Source organism: Aythya ferina (genome assembly GCF_964211825.1).
Source record: "Aythya ferina genome assembly, chromosome: 1".
Classification (NCBI taxonomy): Eukaryota; Metazoa; Chordata; class Aves; order Anseriformes; family Anatidae; genus Aythya; species Aythya ferina.
Window position 1 is genome coordinate 137194943 of NC_140296.1, and position 21765 is coordinate 137216707.

The following is a 21765-nucleotide window of genomic DNA, read 5'->3' on the forward strand; positions in this document are numbered from 1 at the left end:
TAGCTGCAGTTACTGAGCATCTGAGTTTTTTCCTTTCTCGCGTCAAATAAAACAGAGCCCTGCTACGTGACTTGTAAATAGCATTTATTTCCTTTTCCAGGACCTTAGTTTAAATAAAAAGGATAGAGTAGCAGAAAAGGCTATGTGGTATCTCTACAAGCCGAAGAAGGAGCTGAGACACCGAGTGCTTGTGCAGGAGGAGTCGGCAAGGTCCCAGCAGAATTACGGGTCCCAATCGTCCCCACACCCTAGCGCTGTGCCGGCCGTGCGGGACGCTCCTTGCCGCTGCGCCTGTGCCGAGGAGCGCCCCGGGGTCGGTCGGAGCCGTGCCGCAGACCTCACACCGCCCCGGAGGGGAGCCGAGTCCCCCGGGGGGCCGCCCCGCCGCGTTTATGGCAGGGCCGGAGCCCCAGCGCTGCCGGCCCAATTCGGGCACTGCGAGAGGGGAGGCGGGGGCACGGCCGCTCCGACATCGCCTTTTTAGGAACTCTTTTTTAATCCCTCTCTGATCTTTTTTTTTTTTTCTTTTTTTTTTTTTTTTTTTTTTTCCCCCTTCTCTCGTCGCGCAGACGGAGCAGCACCTCCTCCCTCCCTCTGCCGGCCCGGCTCGGCTCGGCCCGGCTCCTCCCAGCCGGCACGGGGCGGAGGAGGGAGGAGGAGGAAGAAGAGGAGGAAGAGGAGGAGGAGGAAGAAGAGCAGGAGGAGGAGCGCGCACCGCCAGCGGCCGGGCCGGAGCTTGGTCAGGGGAGGGGGAGCGCAATGTCCCTGGCGGAGCGGCAGCGGCAGGAGGAAGAGGAGGGGGAAGGGGATGGCGCGGGGGAGGAGGTGGTGCAGATCCGGCTGGGGGACAAGTGCTACCCGGTGTGCAAGAGGAAGCTGATTGAGCAGAGTGACTATTTCCGAGCCCTCTACCGCTCGGGCATGAGGGAGGCAGGGCAGGGCCAGGAGGAGCAGCTGCTGCGTGGGGGGCTGAGCGCCCTGGGACTGGAGCTGGTGCTGGACTTCATCAACACCTCCTGCCTGGCCAGGCTGGAGCAGGAGGAGGGGGGCGATGACGAGCCCCCCCTGCTGGAGGAGCTGGTGGAGGCTGCTTCCTACCTGCAGGTCACCCCCTTGCTCCGCCTGCTCCTTTCCCAGGTGAGGGTGGGCAACTGCCTGGAGCTGCACCGCCTGGCTCAGGTCTACGGCCTCCAGGACTTGCATGATGCTTGTCTAGACTTCATGGCTGCCCATTACCATCAGGTTCTGCGGAGGCCTGATGCCCGGCAGCACCTCCACCTGCCTCATGCTCTCCAGCAGCACCTGAAGGAGAGACGGATGAGGGGCACCGCCACCCTCGTGGCCATTGGGGACTTCATGGGTGCCTCCTCTCTGGGCCTGCCTCCAGGCTGTCACCCTCAGGCAGAAGCCCCGTGGTCAATGCTGAGGTATGAGGAGGAGGCACAGAGGTGGCTGCCCCTGGCCAACAACCTGCCCCCAGATCTGGTGAACGTCCGAGGCTATGGGTCGGCTATGCTGGACAACTACCTCTTCATTGTTGGGGGCTACAGGATCACCACCAGCCAGGAGATATCAGCTGCCCACTGTTACAATCCTTGCCTAAATGAATGGAGTCAGCTGGCCTCAATGAACCAGAAGAGGTAACCCCTACTCCCTGATATGCACGTGTGTCCACATCTGTTGTCAAAATAGAGCCTGTTGAGTAACGTGGTGTTGACTGGGCTTGAGTTGCAAGAAGTGATTCAGACCTGTCTTTGTGCCGTAAATCACCCGTCTTATGCATCGTGTGATGGGAAAGGCCAAAGGGCTTGGCAATAGCTTAGCAGCGGGCCACCAAAAGGCCTGGCAAACCTTGTTTGTACTGGTAGCGTCTTCCAACTGCAGAACAACCCTGCAGCAGCTCTCCTGCATGGTGGCCCCTGTGCATTGCACAGGGAGCTGCTGTAGCAAGGAATGGATGAGGAGGATGGGACTATGTTGAGTAAATGCTGGTGATAAAGGCCTCAGCTGCAGGAGAATGTGAGATAGGCATCAGGAGATCACCATGCTATGACCTTCTACCATGTGTGATCGTTCATCTCGTGTAAAATGGTGGTGGGCTACCACTTTTCCTTTAAATTGTATTATTCTAGGAGGGCTGTGAAGCCAGTCTCTTCAAACAGCTGACTTTGCTGTAAGTAGAAATTCTCCTTAAATTGACCAAGAGGAAAAAAAAAATCACTTTGAGATATGTTTTAGCTCCAGTACTCTATGTCATGAGAAGTATTACTGCTCCTTCTGGGGGTGTACAGTCTATCAGAGCTAGAGATGGGTGAAATGTTCAAGTTGGAGCAGTTTTACATTGTTTTTTACTTTTATAAATATCCAAATGTTATATAGGCCTGCCTTTCAGTGAAATATGTAACAGAAAAATGGAAGGAAGATTTGCAGAAACTTCTCACTTCATGAGAAAATTTTAATCCAGTAAACATTCAGCATTTTGACCATTTTGCTTTTTCTTCTATTTTTTGAAATTTTTGACATTTGTGTATAAGTTAGTATCCAGAAACATTTGTGTGTTTGAAAGGATAACAGTGGGCTTAGCTTTGGGTGGTACCCAAGAAGTTACCCTGGCCAAGGTTATGGTTGCTCTACCTTAATCATGTTGCAGAGTTATCAAAATAAAACTTTTTACTTCACTGAAACAAAATATTTCTGTTTATCCAAGATTTTTTTTTCATTGTTTCCATTTTAGAGAAAATATTTAAATTGTTGTCTTCTCTGTCTGTATCAAAGCTAAAACAAGTAGGGAGGCCAGAGCTTGCTGTAGAACAGAAATTCTCTTCTCCATCCAGCAAATTCAAGTAGCGTCCAGAGACCCCAGCCATTGGCATAAATGCTTTGTATTGGTGTAGTAAATCTGTAGTCTGTATTCCACTTGAGTTTACATGCTAAAATGCCTCAAAACAGGGATTTGACCTAAAATTATTAATTTCCTACTTCACCCTTTTTTTTTTTTACTTCCTGTATTACTGTGAGATTTTCACCTTTGTAATCAGTCATTGGAATTGACTGGAAACATAGGGCATTTCTGTCTTGTTGGAAAGATATCGTAAAAATTACCTGCTGTAATTTTTCAGCTTTTAAACATCATAAATGCTTCTTTTTACATGCATATTCATTTGAGCCTGACCCTATCAGTGGTCCATACTGAGGCACCTTTGAAAACTGAGCTGTTTCGATAGACCTGCCTTCTGTGGTCTTGTCTGTGTGAGCATGGTTGAGGGCACAGTGTCCTCAGTCAAAAAGGATGGTGGGGTCAGCCCACACAGTGTTTCCCATGGAATTGTGCTTAAACATAGAAATCCAACATTGATCAAATTAGAAGATGTCGGTATTGGTTTGTGTGATGTCTATAGCAAGGTAGATGTTGCTGTGTGCAATGATTCTTCAGTGTGGCAAATGAGGGGGGGAGAGGTTTGTGTGTTTTTTTTTTTTTTTTAAATGCTTTTTCATGGCCCTTTTTTTACCTTACAGCCTCTGTTCAATCTCATAACTGCCTCTTTCCCCCCCTCACTTTGTTTTTTTTTTTTTTCCCTCTAGGTTATTTGAAATAAATAAGTTGTTATTTTCTCCTTATGTTATTTTCATCTGTGTTGCCATACCAACTTAATCTTTAAGTCCATCACAGATGACAGCAAGGCATTACATAGTATGGGATTTCATATTGGCAAGTTACGGCAGAAAAGTGGTATGCAAACTGATATTTCTGGAATAGTCTCTAGTCTTATATTTCACCATAGTGATTGCAGGTTAAAAAGGACCAGAATTTTGTTTGTCTCTAGACTAGAAGGGAGCAGCAAATGAATATGAGGCTCTCTGAAAAACAAAACAGGAAGTTTTTCCCATGGAAACTCTGACACCTTCACAAAACACTTTGTTGACTTAACATCTTCATGGAGTCTCAACTCTGAAGGTTTGATTTATTGGTTTATTTATTTATTTTATATCTGACATAACATTTCACCTGTCTGATGCTGGATTGACCAGTTTAACATTTTGTGGCCAGAGCACAGAAGGGATGGCCTGTGCCGTAGGAACTAAGAGCAGGGGAATTCTTAGACTGAGAGTCCATATTTGACTGCAAGAGTACTGATGCCTTTCTGCTGTGTGGATGAAATGTACTGCAGTTTGCTTGGCATTGTGTTTTTAGTTTGTTGTGCTGTAGTAAAATAAGCAGGGTAGTTGCCCAGAGCTCTACTTAGGGAATAGGGTCACGTGTCTGTCTGCCGAATGAGTTGATGTCAGCTGATGTAATTACATCCCATGAATGCATTTTTTACATACCTTGAGGGACGGTTCTAGTTCCCATTGAAGTTGTTTTGACTTCAGACAACACTTTAACACTATCAAGATTTGGCCTATATGACTGGATTCATGTGTTGATCTGAAGAGGAGAATGAGGAATTATGGAAACAATTCTGTTCATTTAATATAAGAAGTCTTCTGCAGTCAAAAAAAAAAAAAAAAAAAACAATCCCATGATATTTTTATCTTTGATTATTTGCATTATTACTATATTGAAACCCAGGATGTTGGCATTCTATACACAAGCATAGATAAAGTATTCCCAATGACTGAATACTTAGTCATTCTGGCTTACATTGCAGCTGTTGGTTTTCTGTCTAGGCAAAGAGATCTTATTACTGTCATTTCAAATTTGTTCACAATAGGTAACACGTAAATTTGAGAAACTATTATTCCCTGTTCATGCATACAGAGGTAGATAAAATAATTTGCTCAGGCTCACGTAGGAAGCCTGTGTCTGTGCCTGGAATTTCTCATTGTCTCAAGCTGAATCTGGAACCAGTCACAAGTAGTCCACAGCAGATCACAGTTTCTAGACTTCTCTATTATTATTATTTTTTTCATTCTAGAGGTGTTGCTGTACTTGGAATAGTGTCTTCAGACAACTACCTGGACTTCTTTGAAGAAGAAACCTCATGTAAAGGTTGCTTAAGACCACTTGTGGTCTTTGGGGATAGGAAGGTACCAAGGAGATCTGAGGGCTATTCAAATCATATACTTGAATACCTTTCCATACTGTTCTTTAAATTGATGCTGACAGTTGAAATTTACCATTTAAAAATAATATAAGATTTCTACTGCATGTGCCAGTTAGAGCTGTATGTTCCATTTTTAATTTCTTTCAGCACAGTCATGGCAGGTAAATCTTCCAGGCTTGGAAGACCCTTATAAGCCCCTGGCTGAGATTATACATATGCATGTGGAACAAGGTTTTTGTGAGCAGCAATCTGTGCCTGAACTGCTGCCACTCTGAGGATTCTCACAAAAATGCAAGAGGCGATGTTCCTGGGGAATGGTATTGTTTTAGAAGATCTTTCCTTGTTTTGTTGTTGTTGTTGTTTTTTTTTTTTTTTTTTTCTGTGTGTTTTTTTTTTTTATTATTATTATTTTTTTCCCACTCAAAGATCCTCTGTGTTGGGGGAAAAACAGACAACAGACTTTTTGAAGATTTATAAGTTAGAAATACCCATGTCAAGTTTATCACAAATGTATCACCCATGCTTCCAAAGCTAAAGGTTGGATGCAATGTGCTCTGCAGACTCATATAAGGGATTGAAAAAGAGTGGTTCATGCAAGAAATGTAAAATGTTTTGGAAATGCTTTGTAAATGTACTTTCATGATTCTTGATCCTTGTTGCAAATGCTTTAAATCTAGAGTTAATACGTCATCTGATTTGTGAAAACTTTTAAGGATAAAGTTGTTTAATTTGGCATGAAGAAAACACAGGCTAGTTAGTCCAGCCCTCCTGTTCTATAGAGGACCAAGCTTACCTTGCAAATGTGTTTAACTTGTTCTTTAAGCCCTCCAGCAATGCAAATTCCAACCTTCTTCCCCCCAGGTAACTTGTTTCCATGCTTATCTACTTCTCTGATCAGGAAAGTCCTGTCTAATATCTAAACTAACTTGTTTTTGTATACTAAATGAGCAGAGTCAGTGAACAAGGAAATGCTTGCTGTCCTCTTCAGAGCCAGTTTAATAGTGGTCTCTTATGGGTATGTTATATGTCTGTTAATGCAATCTAGAACTCGCTATGCTTTTCAGAAGTTCTTGCATGTTGTCTTGTATTCAGAAAGTTATACACTCTGACCCTTAGTTCCTTTGCATTTTGTACATCCATCCTTCCTTCCTTCACGTAGTGCTTCGCACTTGCCTTTGTTAAATGAAAAATGGTGTAAATTGAACTATTGTAAAACTGCACAGCTTGTTCTTGCTTGTATTCCTGGGGTTCCTTTCAGAGGAAATGAAGGACTTCAGAAGACATAGCCCATATGTGGTCTTGTCTCTCCAAGAAGAGTTCACACCAACCTGGCATTTGGAGAGTATTTCAGATCCCCAAGTTTAGGTAACTCACATCAAGTGAGTGGAGTTCAGTTGAACTTAGCATACCGTTAAGCTCAGTTGTTTCCAAGCTGTAGTCCATGGAACAGTTGTTAGTTGTGGAGAGCTGGCTAGTTGCTCCGTGTTTGGTTTTCTTGTTTCCAGCTGCTCCAACACATCAGAAGAGTGTAAAAATACACTAAATATTTCCTAATGTTCACTCTCCATAAAAACACCTGCTGTTACTGGCATGAAAAGGTGAATGGTAGAAGAAGTTATTCATAACATATTGAGCCGTTGTCCAAACGTTCAAATAAACTGTGCTAATGGGCACTTGTGGCTACTTTTGAGTAAAATGAATCATGTAGTTAATGTGCTCCATAAATCTGAGATACTTGCACCAAATATCATTCCTTTTAACAGGTGTTGGAAGTGGTTAAATGATTCAGCCAACTGACACACAAGTACGTGGCCTTCTAGAATAATTGAAGTTGAAATTTGTGCCCTGTGTCTTTCACCAGGTAGTTTTCCTGCTTCTGCCAGAAGCAATTCAGAGATGCAAAGGCAATCAAGCAAAACCTGTATAAATGAACTCAATTCAGATAAATAGTAGTTACAATTGGATAATTAGTCAAGCAAGTGTGAATTAGGAAACCTGAATTCTTTTATGTTCTGACACAATATATTTGTGTAGTTTATATGGCTAGGAGATCTTAATGAAAGACTTACCAACATGCATATGAGCTCATTTTGTAAGCCAAAAATCCTGTACTATCTCCATCATAGACACAGAGTTACAAACTTTCTAGTTTAATTTTTATTTTAAAAGATTGTTTGGAAAATGAATTTACATTTCTTTTTGTCTCTGCTAATTTGTGTCTTTTTTTTTTTTCCCTCCACCATAACTTTTAGAACAGGTATATTGCTTTGAAAATTATAATGTTTTGTGAGTAACTATCCTCATTTCATTCCCGCTACTGATTGCCATGTTATTCTGGATTCTCTAAGATGGAAAACATAACTGCTGTACAGAGGAGATGAACAAAGTGACCTAATCGTAAATGTCAGCAAAAAAAAAAAAAAAAAAAAAGCAATTAATTCTTTCAAAGGAGCATTTTAGTTTCCAAAGCTATATCAAGAACAAAATGATTCCATCTGGAAACAAATTATTTTTCCAAATACATTTAATAAAAAGAACTTGCAGGGCAGACTGCTGCTAGGCAAGGTTCATTTTGTCCAGACAAAAACCTGCAAAACTACTTAGCGGTAAGTTTTGAATCTTGGATTCATGCAAAGTGAAATTCACTGTACTGCTCAGCAGGCCAATGCAAGGCTAAAGCACTACTTCACTGTGTCAGTAAAACTGCAGTTCCCTGTTTGGTTTTATGCTGATGTAGTGCACACCAATGATCGTACGTTTAATTAATCAGGATACTGCACGGTAAAATTTCATGGATTTAGCTCAAAATGAGCAGTACAGAAGTAATAACCTTGCTAGGCAAAGACAATGACTTGTAAGTAGGACTGTTTCCTAAACAGAGGAAAAGCTGATCTCTTATTAGACTGTCTTTCATAGCTAAAAGGAATAGATGAACATGCAAGCCCTTCAACTTCAAGCCTTTCTAGTTCTATCGACACACTTGCACCTCTAGTATCCGTAGGCCATTTGTTTCTGAATTGCTTCTGCCTGTATTATCTTAAAAGTTTAAGATGTGAGGCTTCTTGTACTTCGGTAAGTGGAAAGGTACCCTTTGTGAAACACAACAACATAATTGAATAGAATAATAAATAAAAGAACAGATCATTGCTTATAGAGTGCAGTGTGTTTTGTGCAACTCAGGATGGAATGTTAATTTACATATACATCTTGCTTCAGAGGGATAGAGGGTATATTTAGTGGTTTAAACTAATGCTGTATAAGGTACAGGATTCTTTTTCCTCTTTTTGGAAAATATGTTTCAATGTATATCACTTTAAATTTCTGTTTATTAGGGTTATTAAAGAGACTGTATAACAGACTGAGTACGCATTCCTTGTCATTCATCAAGTCTTGTTTCAAATTCCTGTAATTTTAACTAAAATAATATCCTTGACTGAGCGTGTATATAATATGTTTTTCTCCACTAAAGGTAGTTTATTAAAACCTAGTGAAAATGAAACCTCTACTGAACAGGTTAATTAGCTAACCATTTACTACTCAAACTGTGATACACTGAAATCCAAAATAAAATATTCATCAGTCTTAACGTCAACATCATTAATGTTTAGAATGTAACTGGTTACTTTCCTGAGTAATTAAAGTGTAATTACAGAACTTTGGACATGCACAGAAGAGTTCAGATTCTGTAATACATGAATCGATGGTACACGTTGAAAGTAGTGATGGGTGTGTTGGATCCTCGATAGGAAGAACTTTCTTTCCTATATTTTTCTGTATGCTTATTTGACCTATTTCAATGCTGCATTCTTTGTCTTTCAGGTCCAATTTTAAGCTTTTGGCTGTAAATGGAAAACTCTATGCCATCGGTGGTCAGTCTCTTTCCAATGTGGAGTGTTATAACCCAGAAAATGACTGGTGGAACTTTGTAGCATCCATGCCAAACCCTCTTGCAGAATTCTCAGCTTGCGAGTGCAAGGGCAAGATCTACGTTATCGGAGGATACACTACACGAGGTAGAAAGTTTTTTGTTTTTGTTTTTTTTAACCTGATTGCTCCTCAAGCATAGATCATTTTCTTTTTCAGGATTTTTTTTTTTTTTCAACTGTTGTAAGAAAACATACTGATGAAATGAAACAGAAAAGTATCTCTGTCATACTGGTATTGTGTTGTGTTTTTGTTTTTTTTTTGTTTTGTTTTGTTTTTCTGGGCCTACATCTAGGATTTGTAATTATGCTTGCCAAACATATAGACTTTAAAACTAGATAGCTGTCTGTTATTTCACATCCAACGAGCTGGTATGGGGATCTGGGCCTCTGTTCTTCTGATGGACTAGTGGGTGCTTTAATATCCAGCATAGCCCTTCTCCTCTTAGATTTTGGTCATACAGTAGAAAGAAAGATCTCAACAGGTACACTTTTGTTTACTTTTTAGGTACACACATTAGAATGTCAGAAGGAAAAATATTAAGAAAAGTTTTGCCTACATTATTATTTTACGTGTATGTCACAGTCGTTCCACTGTAGCATTTCACAGACAAATACAAGCTATAGGTAAGCTTTTCAGTGCTGAAATAATCGTATAAATAATCGAAATAATTGTATCATTAATCAAAAGCTTAAGCAGGAACTTACTTTCTTTCTGTACTTGTTTTCTGAGGGGACGATAGAGAGAGATGGATACAAAGCTGTATCCTTATCCAGTGGAAAAGCAATCCCCACAAAAAGAGCTTCCTTTTGTTTATTCCTTAAGCACATAGTGCTATTCTTTTGGTAGAATATTGTTTTTTTTCAGAGTTCCAGAAGTCTTAGATTTTTTTTTTTCTTGAATGTCAAATGTTTAATATTGATCACAACTTCCTAAATTGAAGTTCTTATATCTAGGTCTTTGCCTGCTTCATTTAACCACACTACATTGAAATTATTTTCCAAGTGGAGAATAAAATTAGAAAAGAGATCATTTATGGCTCAGCTTTTACAGAGTGTACTGCAAATAAAACTAAACTGACATCAGAACAAGCTGTCTCTTCTATTGTCTGAGTTTAGCTTTGAAGCATTTTAAAGTTTGTAAAAGACACATTTCCACTTCTCATGGTCCTTGTGGTAATGATAACCTTCAAAGTCATTTTGTCCGGTCCATTCTGACTCAGGACCAAAGTAAACAAAAGATATCAAAGTGCTTATGTCTATATGGAGGCCATTCTGTGATGTGCTCTGCAGTCCTGGTCCCTTGGTCTTCCTCACTAATGGACCTGCTGGGGTGCTTTGTGGTCCCTGATGCCCAACACGTTCAGATAGACTAGGATTGAAGGGTATCAGGCACACAGAATTTACTGCTCTGGGAAGTCAGACCTAAGGAGAAACAATCTTTGGGACAAGACAAGAGAGCAGAGAAAAAGAGGCTGAAACAGAGTAATGGGAGAGACTTGTAACTACCATTATTTTACTTTATTTTATTTGTTATTTTTATCAACAGACAGAGGAGAGGTAAGAAGAAAAATCTCTGGTTTTGTTAATAGTGCTATAAGATTAAAGGGATGCCACCTTACTTCCCGTGAGCTTTGCGAATTCCTTCTCTGTTGCTTATGCTGTTCTTCTCTTTAGGCTGCCTGCGCCTAGTGTCATGGGTAGGAAGATTGGCATGTTGCTGATGCAGTTCCCACTCCCTTAAAATTCATTAATAAAGTGTATGTTGTCAAGATTTGCGCCCTAAATTGAGTCATGTTTAAATCCAAGAATGTTCAGGATAACAAATGCCTGTGCTTGTTATAAATAAAGGTCCTTACCAGAACAAGGACCTACAATCAGTTTATCTGTGACACCTTGGCTTTGGACAGCTGTCAGAAACCAGAATTCCTGAAATTACACTGGTGATTTACCTTCCAAGTTACGCAGATGTTGGAAGGTGATAAGGCACCACGATCTGAGAGACACTGAGTTTCATTTGCTCTTTTACTACATTTGGTAAATAAAATCATGCAGCAGTTAATGCTTTTTTTTTTTATTTATTTATTATTTTTCCTATTTCTGTGTACACCTCAGTAAGACTGTTGTTTTGGTAGTTTTTGTGGATTATTTTCTTTTCTCTGTATAGAGCTTTCTCCTGAGACTGCACTTTCCAAAAGATGGTAGGATCTGAAATTTTGAATTGTGAAATATAATGAACGTTAGTGATTAAAGAGCCTCCTTTCAGTTCTCACTTGTAAATCTAATCCTAATAGTAACTCCATGTCAGGTACTATATTTGTTTTGTATTTTTGTTGTAGTTGTTTTGTTTTGTTTCTGTGGATAGAAAAGACACTAGCTCCATGCTATGTAAATGAGGGCTACATCCCAATAGACTTTCATGTACTCCCACTCAAACCATAGCATTCTATTTTTCCTTAGAAGATTACTGCTATGGAAAGACACAAACGTAATTGCTAGAAATGTTGTGGGGAGTTTGTTTATTTTTTTTCCCCCCGAGTGAGTCAGAGAATGATTCATTGTTTGTAAACAAAGTTGATCAGCAATTTTATAGAGCATTGCCATGATATTTCCCCCCCCCCCCCTTTTTTTTTTTCTCTCTTAATTTAATATGGACTAGATGTTTAAGAAGGTAATATAAAGTAATAAGCAATAACAGAAAGTCATCACAGTGAAAGCAAATGCTATAGCAGCACCTCCTGAGCCATGCTGCTCAGGCGCTTCATTCATGACAATCAAGTTATATTTATGGCTATTTATACCTGTGTGCTCTTACATAACTTGTTAGTATGTCACCATCTGCTTTTCCGCTTGAGTGCTCATCTGGAGATCCTCAGGCAGAATAGACTTGTAATATGGAGCAGATTCTATCGAAAGACCAAGCTGGAGTCTGCGAGCCTGTTACCACTTGTCACTTGAGTTTGGATTTAAGCTCAGGTCTCCAGAGGTTGAAACTTAATTTATTAGTTAATGACTCATGCGCATTCTTTGTTAACTTATTGAAGCCTTGGTATGGGACACAGCCAGGGTCTCCACTGCACTGTAAATCAGGGAGATAGTGTAACAATTTCATAGAATAACTGTATTGCAAACACATGCATCCACGGAGTCATAACTGAAACATAGATAGGGCTTCAACTTTTTTTTCTCAATGCTTCTGTCTAATGCAGAAGCATGTTGTTCCTGGTTTTTAAATGAGTTTAACTGTGTATTTCTCTCTTTATGATGTACTGAATATGTGCCCTTAGGTCATCCATGCCACTTGATGAAATGTAACCAGCTTTATGAATTTTATTTCATAAAACTTACATTTGTGGAGTGAAATGGATGATAAATTAGCACTTGACAGCCGATAATGAAGCATACTATGTTCATGCTAATTTGATTCATCTGTGATCATCACCAGTGAAAAGCAGAATATCGTTCCATTTCCCTTGTCAGAAAAAAATGTTTCATATCAATCAGAGGCAAAATTAAAAGCATAAGGTAACAGTTAGGGATTATGCTGGTTAAATCTGCATTCCCAGACCATTTGCATTGTTTAATGTGCCAGAAGTAGCTTAACTTTTCCTTCTGCAATAGAAGAGAATGTTCAAACTTTATCACTGTGACAAAGACTCACAGTTCTCAGTAATATTTCTTCCCTGGTCTGCTACACTTTTACACTGTGTAATAATGGCTGATATAGACTGTGGAGATCCTCCTCCATGAGTATCTTCATATTTATTTATTTGTAAATCTCTCTCCTCTGTTTCAGATAGGAATATGAACATTTTGCAGTACTGTCCCACTTCTGATTCCTGGACCAACTTTGAACTTTGTGATGTCCATGTTCGCAAACAACAGATGCTCTCTGTTGAAGAAACAATATATCTGGTAGGGGGTTGTATTCATGAACTTGGGCCAAACCAAAAATCCAGCCAAAGTGAGGACGTGTTAACTGTGCAGTCTTACAACATTACTACCAAAGAATGGCTCTACCTCAAAGAGAACACATCAAAATCAGGTCTTAACTTGACTTGCACTCTCCACAATGATGGAGTTTATATATTGAGCAGGGATATTACCTTATCTACAAGCTTGGAGCACCGTGTTTTTCTGAAGTATAATATATTTACGGACAGTTGGGAATCACTAAGACGCTTTCCAGCCTTTGGACAAAACATGTTGATCTGTTCTATGTATTTGCCTGATGTGCAAGAAGTGTAATAGCATCAGGTTTTTCTTTTCAGCTCATTAATCACTCTTGGAAGAAATATTGCTCCCTCTAAGTAATTCCAGTTTCAGAATGTAATGTGGTTGCATAACATAGACATAAATACTGATTCCATTCTTAAAAAAAAAAAAAATTAAAAATCCAGTATTAAGGGGATGCTTCCAGAAACAGTTTTAAGATTTCATCTTTTTTAAAAAAATATTATTTTGGATTTTAATTTCACCAAATATTGTTTGCAACTTTAATGTAAAATTATTGTGTTGGTAACCAATGAAGGCACTGAAGGAACTCCAAAGACAAAACTGTTCAGTCTAGTTTTATTCTCCATCTTTATAGACACCATAGAAGATAAAGAATATACATGATAAAAGTGGAAATAATTCAATAAAGTAAATAAGAAGTTTAAGAAAAATAACAAAGGGTACAATTTCTTTTAAAATACTGTTTTTGCTCAAATTGTGTTCTATCAAATGCACAATGTTTAAAACTACTAACACTCTCGTTATGTATTCTGTAGTCACAAGTGATATTGTCAAGGATGCAATTGTAAGCAATTGAGTATCACCAAGATACAAATAACTCAGGTGAATATGTAATAAAATGCTTTGCAAGGGACTGGAAGGAATTGCCCAAAGGGTGAAGGTTTCTGGTTTGATACTAGGTGCTCCTATAGTGGCAGTTGGCAGTATTTATTACAGCTATTATAATAGAGGTAAAAAGGCTGCAAATTCATATTGAGAAATTTGCTCATCTTCCAAAAGGTTTTAAATTGTATTCTGTGTTACTGGGTTTTAAAGGTCAAATTATAGAAACAAAGAGGGAGATGTTGGCAACAAGTAAATGTACGTGAGCACGTACTGTTGTGATTCTGCACCAGGCCAGTTCTGCTTAATAACAGTCATCCAAGACAAAAGGGGTGACTGAATCACTTGGTATGGAAGGGTTCATTTGAGTAAACGACTTCCTACCAACACCAGCTCTAACAGATGTGCATAAATGATGGCTCTTGAGATACCAGGAACCTGATAAAGATTACCTAGTTTGCCACCCAAATCTGTTAGTTTCTCTAAAGAATGTAATGAGATAGTCACCATGAATACTCCTTTGCATTCCCCAGTTTCTGCATATTGCCTGAGATATAATCATGGCGGGCCCCTTTTTATAGTTGACAGGTTCACAGGGGTCTTCTGAAGGCACCTGCCCAAGTGTGGAATGTGTGCTCTCACAACAGGAAAAGGAGAAGGTCTTGGTCATCATGGAAATGTTTCACAGCTGCTGCCTCTAGGAAACAGATAACCAAGTTAGGTATGTGTTGAGCGTATTGTAGGGATGTTGGTTGGTTCTGCACCAGCTATTTCTTGAAATGAGAAGATGAGATTTAATTCAACTGAACACATTCCTGATATTTGGAGATGTCTTTTTTTTTTTTTTTTTTTGAATTCATGAATCTGAATTATCTTTTGAAGATAAGTGCCTTTTTGTACAGAGGAGGAAAAGGCTGCAATGGTTCCCTACCCTAAAGGCTCTTTTAACCCCTTTCTTCTCCATGGTCTTGAATGAAATTGGTGCTAAAAGAGCTATTAGACTTGAAGTGCCTTGCCAAATACCTGTCTGACATTCAGTGCTTAGGTGCATACTCTCAGTGCTTCTGATCATGGATAGCAAACCAAATAGAAAATCCCAGGAAACTTTGGTCTAGAATGAGAGCGTTTGGGTTTGAACCTTTTTATGATATAGGTAGACATTAAGCAAGGTACTTTGGATATCCAAGATTAACCTCTTGGGTAGGAATTTTGCAGCCTGGCTGAGTATGTTACACTTAAGCCCAAACTAGTGTCTATCATTCAGTTGTATGCATGAATTTCATGAATTAAGCCCTTGTCTATGTGTTCATTCCTTTGAAAACCTGATGCGCTGAGCAGGTAATATGTAATGACAGTGGTATCAGACCAAACAATGGCTCTTCTGTAATGAAGAAATAAGATGACTTTCATAAGATTCTTAAGTGATATTTTTTAACCTTAAATTTCAAAAGTGTTTCAGAATAAATATAGACAGTATTTCATTGTCTGATGAAAACCAGAACAAAAGCTATCTCAGCCACATTAATTTACTTGCTTTCCTTCATTTCTCTTCAGTTCCACATTCACTACCCTACAATCATCCTTCATTCAACTCAGTTCAATAGTAATGGAACAAACCACATTTGAGTTGCAGCATTCTCTTCCCTGGCAAAGTAATTTTGAAGAACTGACATTCCCAGATTTGCAGAGTGGTATATCTATGAAGTCCGTTCAAACACATCCATTTCATAGTGCAGGCATCATTCCAAAAGCAGTGATACAATGTTTTTGATATGATTATTCTTTTTCATGAGAGGCCCTTCCATGCTGGGTAAGTACGTGCTGGTTTCAGCTTCCAGTTATAAAGTGACCACAGTGCAGTCTGGAGAACCTGCTCAAATAGAGAAGAGAAAGCGGCTCAGAATGTAAATATTATCAGACCCTTGTGTGAATCTGTGGTGCAAATTCATCAATGCTGACATCTAACAGTCACAAATCAAAACTGGTGTTGAATTTAATGGTACCAGACTAATTGGACTGTATGACTACAAAATGAAACAAATATAGATTTTTTTTAAAACAAAATTCATTACAGAGGGGTATGCAATGTGGGTGTTCCTATAAATTAGGAGGGGAAAAAAAAAAACATCACAAAACTGTCAAACCGTCCCTTGCCTTTCTCATATTCTTTCCATCACTTTAATATTCCACATAAGGCACTGTTGAGCAGCTTCTGCCCTTCAGGCCAAGGAAAACTTATTGAGAGTCACTAACAGTGAGTAATTAAAAAGCTGCTTTTTAGCCAGTGGAAATGTTGTTCAATGATTAACTGTACTGTATTTACTTTCATGGTGGGGAAAAGGGTCCTAACTTTAGGGCAAATAAGCTTTCTTTGAACAGTGATACACATTTAGAGCAAGGGGCCTTATGATCTGATCACCTGGAAATTCATCAGTGTTATCCTGATGTTTCTTCTAACTTACCTTGGAGACATCACCTTCTTGCATCTTTGCTCCCCAGTATAACACGTGAGTACGAATGTTGGTGTGGAGAAACAAATAGTTTGTTTGGTGTGGTAGTGTTTGTGAGATCTCTTGAATGTGTGAAGTACGTATATTCTCCTTGTAACCGGAGACTTGGTTATTAAAACTGCTTGATGGAAGGTGACAGGATAGAAAGCAACTAGTAATCTCATTTTGGTCTGCTAACTACCTTCATTTTGAACTGATGGCTATTTCCAGTGTGTTTCTTTCTTTTGTTTCTGTCACCTACTGGCTTATTGCTAGTCTTGGTGTTCTCAAGTCTGTATCCAAATCCAGAACTGCTGCTTTCCTGCCATGTCTGGGTTATCCAGTGTTTACGTATCCACTTTTCATCTTCATAGTCTCATGGACTGTGTCCACTTGATACTAACCAGTAAAAGCTGACTATGGTAGAGGATGATCCCACATTGAAAGGAAGATCAACAGCCTCTAAAGTCCTGGGGGAAGAATAAATGGAAAACTCTGGGAACTTCAGTTCCTTCTCATAAAATAGAGAAGTGTTTAAAATGTTGCTCACATCAAGCCTAAGAGACAGCATAATAGTTTATTCCTTTCCAGGAATGGTTTGTGGTTTTCAATGTGAAATAAGAGTTGTGTGGGGCTTAAGTTTAATCTCTCTGGTCAGTTTCCATAGATTTCCCTTTCTGCCCTGTCAGCTGACCTTTCTTTGCCTTAATATCTGTTTTCCATTCTTTGAGGGTTTTGTCCTTCCACATCAGTGTCCAGACTGTTTTGATGAAATCATATGGTAGCAGTTGGCCTTTTTTATTTGTTAGCTTGTTTTTCACACAGGTCTGTGTCTATCAGTCGCCATGATGAAAGTGTAATTTGTAATTTGGGGAGAACCTTTTCGTATATTCAGTTCTGGGCTCTTGGAAGAGAACTCTACCAAGCTACAAGTGTTTTGTTTCCTTTAATCCTCATTTTAGTGAGAAATGATGCTACAGATTCAGCATTTGTGGAAGTTGACCCGCATTAGTTATGTGAGAGAGAATGGAAGGTACTGAGTGCAATGACAACGTTTAGCACATAACAAGCTCAGCGATCTGCATGAGTAGTAATTAATCATCCTTATCATCCCTGTAAGGTAAGGTATATACTGTAAATGATGTTAAACCAGGGGTGATCCCTGGGGTATCTTTCAGTGAACTTAAAAGCAGTTACCTAGTCCTCAGAGGGCAGAAACTCTCAGCATCCATGCTATGTTGTATTGATTTTGCATTTACAATAATGACCAAAGGGTGGCTCCCCATACCTACAGTAAGTCTTAGGAACCAGGACAAAAGCTGTAAGATGGATGAAGTTTAAACATCTTCTTCTACAATTATTAACACTGCCATTCTCGGAGTATGTTTTCTATTTAATCAACTTAGAGTCTGTTTTAGTATAATCTGTGTCTTTTTTTTTTCCTTCCACCAAAAGGAGGGTGGAGTTTGGAAAAGGAGTCTGGATTTTGCGAACTAATGGGGATCAGGTATTCACACCTTTAAAATTGCTGTCCTGATCATATATGGTATGTGGATTTTTAATTTTTTCTTAAGAGTATTCACATTGCCAATAACATATATTATGTCCTACAAATATCATTGTTTTCTAAATTTCATTTAAGTTCCTTTATTTTAATTAGAAGGGTGAGACATGTTTAGCTTCTGAAATACAAGCTGTCTATCTTTTATAAAAGAAAAAGAACTACTACAATGACTGTATTTTTCTAGTGGAAGGCAGATTAGACACTGTCCAGTTTTAGAGTATCCAGTTATACAATGTGTTGCACATCATCTAATCATATATGCTTTAGTAGGAGAGAGAGATCCTGATCAGCACCTGAGCACAGATATCTTATATGTGATGGTACTTCTACCATTATTTATTCAACAATGAATGTAAGCTCTCCGAATCCTCCTTCACTCACTCCATTTTTTGGTTGGAATTTATGATTATTTGATCTGTTGTTGATTTTCCACTGTCTGATATTTTCCAGATGTTTCTAAGGGTGTGCCTTAGGATAAGACACCCTTTATAAATAATTTTCAGAAATTCAAATAGTTTACTCTGCCTTACCAGTTTTTGCCTACAAAGATTTTACCCTGGTGTCTGGGTAAAGCCTTTTCCAGGGCAAACAATAAATATGGTGCTTCTGTACAGTAATACTCAACTTTGAGACAAGATGCTGTCAGTCCACAAATCACTGCTGACAAAAAAATTCTGATGCAACCATCAACCTCCTGTATGCTGTCTGTCTCTTTTGGAGTTATTTCCACCCCATCTTGTTCAAGATTTCTGTAAACGAGTACAAGTGATAAAAACACCACTACTGTCAGGGGTTCATGGGAATCTTACACAGAACTGCTGTGTAGGTTTTGATCAAACCTAAAATCCTCTTTCCAAGAATCTTCCTAACTTTAAGTTCTCACGTATTCAGAATGACTTAACCTATAAACTTTCTGGTTAGCTTTTATTGCTCATGCTGTGAAACAGGGTTCTATAGTACATTACTTGGCAACTACTCACAGTATGAGGCATTTAAGCAGTGTAAGGGTAGTAGAATCTTATCTTTTTTTCTTCAAGAAGACTTCAGCTATGCAAGGTTTAAAACATAAAAAGTGATTTTATCTGTTCTCCTATGGAACTTAGACTAGGTCAAAGATTTACATTATTCACTCATATTAAAAAAATGTTACTGAACAACCATTTGGGAGGTGATGTTAGAAAGACTGTTTTTGTCTTTTGATATTTTTATTACAGCTTTCTTTTTTCTACTGGGTATACTACATATGTCTGGTATCACATTGTATTGCCTTTTTAGTTGGCTGTAAGGGAAATTTTACCCTTTTACAGGTAGGGCCTTGAATTTCTGTGAAGACCATGCTATGTCATCTGAAACGTGTATTTTTCAGTTGTAAATTAGCAATTCATAACTGCTCCGAAGCCCATAAAAACATGATTTTGGGTGGCGGGGGTGGAGATGAAGTCAGAAAACAGATGCTTAGGAATAGCCATTCTCTGGCTATTAGCCAACCTCCAGGCATAAGCAATTTTCAAATGTAGAAGCAGGCAGAAGAAATTTTAAATGGTTTTAAAATAACAACTCCCTTTTCCCTCTTCCCCTCTCTCCCCTGCAACTCAAACCCTTTCAACCACAATAATTTGTGGCAAGGCATCTGTGTATTTGGAAGAAAATGTTAGTGGTGAGATAGGAATGCACAGTTCTTGGGCAGGTGATCTCTTATCAGAACTGCTACTTGGCAGGCCGAAAGAAAATACCTTCAGCTTCTGTATGACTCTCTGACTGACATTATGACTCTTTAATGACATGTTATCTCCTAACATATGTATAATGATAGGTGCATCAAGGAGAGGAATCACAAAAGACCTATTGTATATCTAATTACAAATGCACAATAGTCTTGTGGAGAGCCTTTTTTTTTTTTTTTTTTTTTTCCCTATTAGGGCCTGATCCAAAGCCTTTTGATGTTAATAAAAAAGAGCCAGCTTTGAATTAGGCACATATTTTGTGCCTCTTTCTTTAATTCTGAAGGAATCTGAAGAGATGCTAACTGTGCAACCGGCTGATGAAAGAAGAGGCATAGACTGAAGACTTGGAGAATTTGCATAAAGTATGATCTCAGTTATGCCCCACCTGTATGCTTTTGTGTTACATTTCAGTCTCTGCTGAGTGTTGTCTGTCCCTTTTAACACAAATCTTTCAAGTATACTGACTCATAGTAGTCAGGAGAATGATGTTTTCCTGACTGTATTTGGGGAGAAGGTGAACATCTCTGGAATGATGCTGTTGGGGAGTTACTGAGAAAGCATTGGTAATACTTCATGACTCTGAACAGCAAAAGCACTGTTGTGTGTCCTGGACTACATTTTCTTGTACCAAGAAGCTTAGTATGGGGGTTTATTTTTTTTTATTTTAGATCATGGTGCTATGAGATTGTTTCTTTCTTTCTACAGTGTCTCTTAAAAAATCTTGTTTATAGGCATTTGGATCCTTCTATCACATGCTACAATAATGCCATACCCAACAAAATGCAGAGTATAGTCATGTGGAACAGAGAGCTGTCATTCCAGTTTCGCATTGTCAACATACAAATACAAGATTTATTTGCACAAGGATTAGAACTTTGACAGATATTCGTGAAAGGTGAAACAGCTCCAGGAACAGTTTGAGAGCAACCCACCTCAGGGCTAAACTTGTATAGAAAAGATAAGGGCGTATCCCAGGGAGTGCGCTCAGATCCTTGAAGAGGATGGACTTGAATCCAAATCGTGTTGGCAAATTTCCCAGCAAACATAGTCCCTTCTCTCTTCAGTTTGTTTGTGTAACTTCTTATTTTCTTAAGCCAAAATAAAATAAATTGGCAGACTTTATTTGGGATAACCAAACTCTGTTTTTCAGAAAATATTTACCCCAATCTATTTACATATAATACCTGCCTAATTAGGATGTTTAAGTTTGCATTTCCTATGTATTATTTCCTTTTTTTGTTGTTGTTTTTGTTTGCTTTTTTCATTAAATCTGTTTCAACTACAGAGCTCTTTCAATTAATATTGTTAATGATGTGTCCTCTGAGTATTTGCAAAACATGTCATGAAGCAAGAGTAGCTCTCTGTTCTACAACCTGCTATTCTCGTATCTATCTGTGAGGAATTGGGCATGGGCTTTACTGTCACTGTAGTTCAACAAACACAGACTGAACTGTTGAACTTGCTGTTCAAGATTAGTTGTAGATAATGTCTGCAATATTGAGGAGCATCTGTTGTTGACCAATGTGGCCATAATGTCCCTAGAACATCCCCTGTAGGAGTAGCAAATGCTGTAAGAATTCTGACACTGTTTCCCTGTGGATTTTCATCTGATCCATATACTCTCCAACACCTTCAAGTCAGAGTGATCATCTTCTGCCAGCTGCTTTGCATGAATCTCTATATGGCCCCTGAAGTCCAAAATAAACATACAGGAACATAAACTCCCTAACCCCTTCTGGGCCCAGCACTCTGCTGACTCCTCACCCCTCCAATGGTAAACAGAAGTCAAAAAAAGCAAATACTTCCATTCCACCTGGGATCAGGGACCCCTAAGTCACTGGGAGCCAGAAAAATCACTCATTTTCTGCCAGACTTTCTTCAGTAAAGGGAGATTTTAATAGGGAACAGTCTCTGCTGGCTTCAAGCCTCTCAGTTTGTCACCATTAAGGTGATATTCACCCTGTCAAGATCTTCTCTGCCAGTCTAACACCTACTTCCTTCAGGTGCCATAGGGTGGGACGTATTAGGAACTCAGCAGCCCATTAATTCTTTCCTGATTTCTGTGTGAGGTATTAAAAGAGTTTGTAAGATTTTCTTCAGAGGCAGCAAGTTTGGGATTTGAGTTCCTCTATAGCAAGCATGGGTGGTGCATAGTAATAGTCAGACTTAACTGCCTTTTTA

At 39.1% G+C, this 21765-nt stretch overlaps 1 protein-coding gene across 2 annotated transcripts; it reads left to right on the plus strand.

Annotated features, from left to right (window-relative positions):
* The first annotated feature begins 563 nt into the window (after positions 1-563).
* KLHL42 (kelch like family member 42) lies at positions 564-13848 on the plus strand. 2 transcript variants are annotated; one of them, XM_084506425.1, is made up of 3 exons: positions 564-1640; positions 8865-9065; positions 12769-13848. In XM_084506425.1, exons 1-3 carry the CDS (start codon positions 760-762, stop codon positions 13214-13216), a joined length of 1530 nt encoding a protein of 509 aa, XP_084362551.1. In that variant the 5' UTR covers positions 564-759; the 3' UTR covers positions 13217-13848. The 2 variants fall into 2 exon arrangements, with proteins under 2 accessions (XP_084362551.1, XP_084362552.1); XM_084506426.1 differs by having other exon boundaries at positions 574-1640; positions 8865-9058; positions 12765-13848.
* Positions 13849-21765: the final 7917 nt, after the last annotated feature.

Coding starts and splice junctions, on each gene's coding strand:
- KLHL42 (XM_084506425.1), top strand. CDS start 760: ATGTCCCTGGCGGAGCGGCAGCGGCAGGAGGAAGAGGAGGGGGAAGGG. Junction 1,641..8,864: donor GCCTCAATGAACCAGAAGAG/GTAACCCCTACT, acceptor TTTGTCTTTCAG/GTCCAATTTTAAGCTTTTGG. Junction 9,066..12,768: donor TACACTACACGAGGTAGAAA/GTTTTTTGTTTT, acceptor TGTTTCAGATAG/GAATATGAACATTTTGCAGT.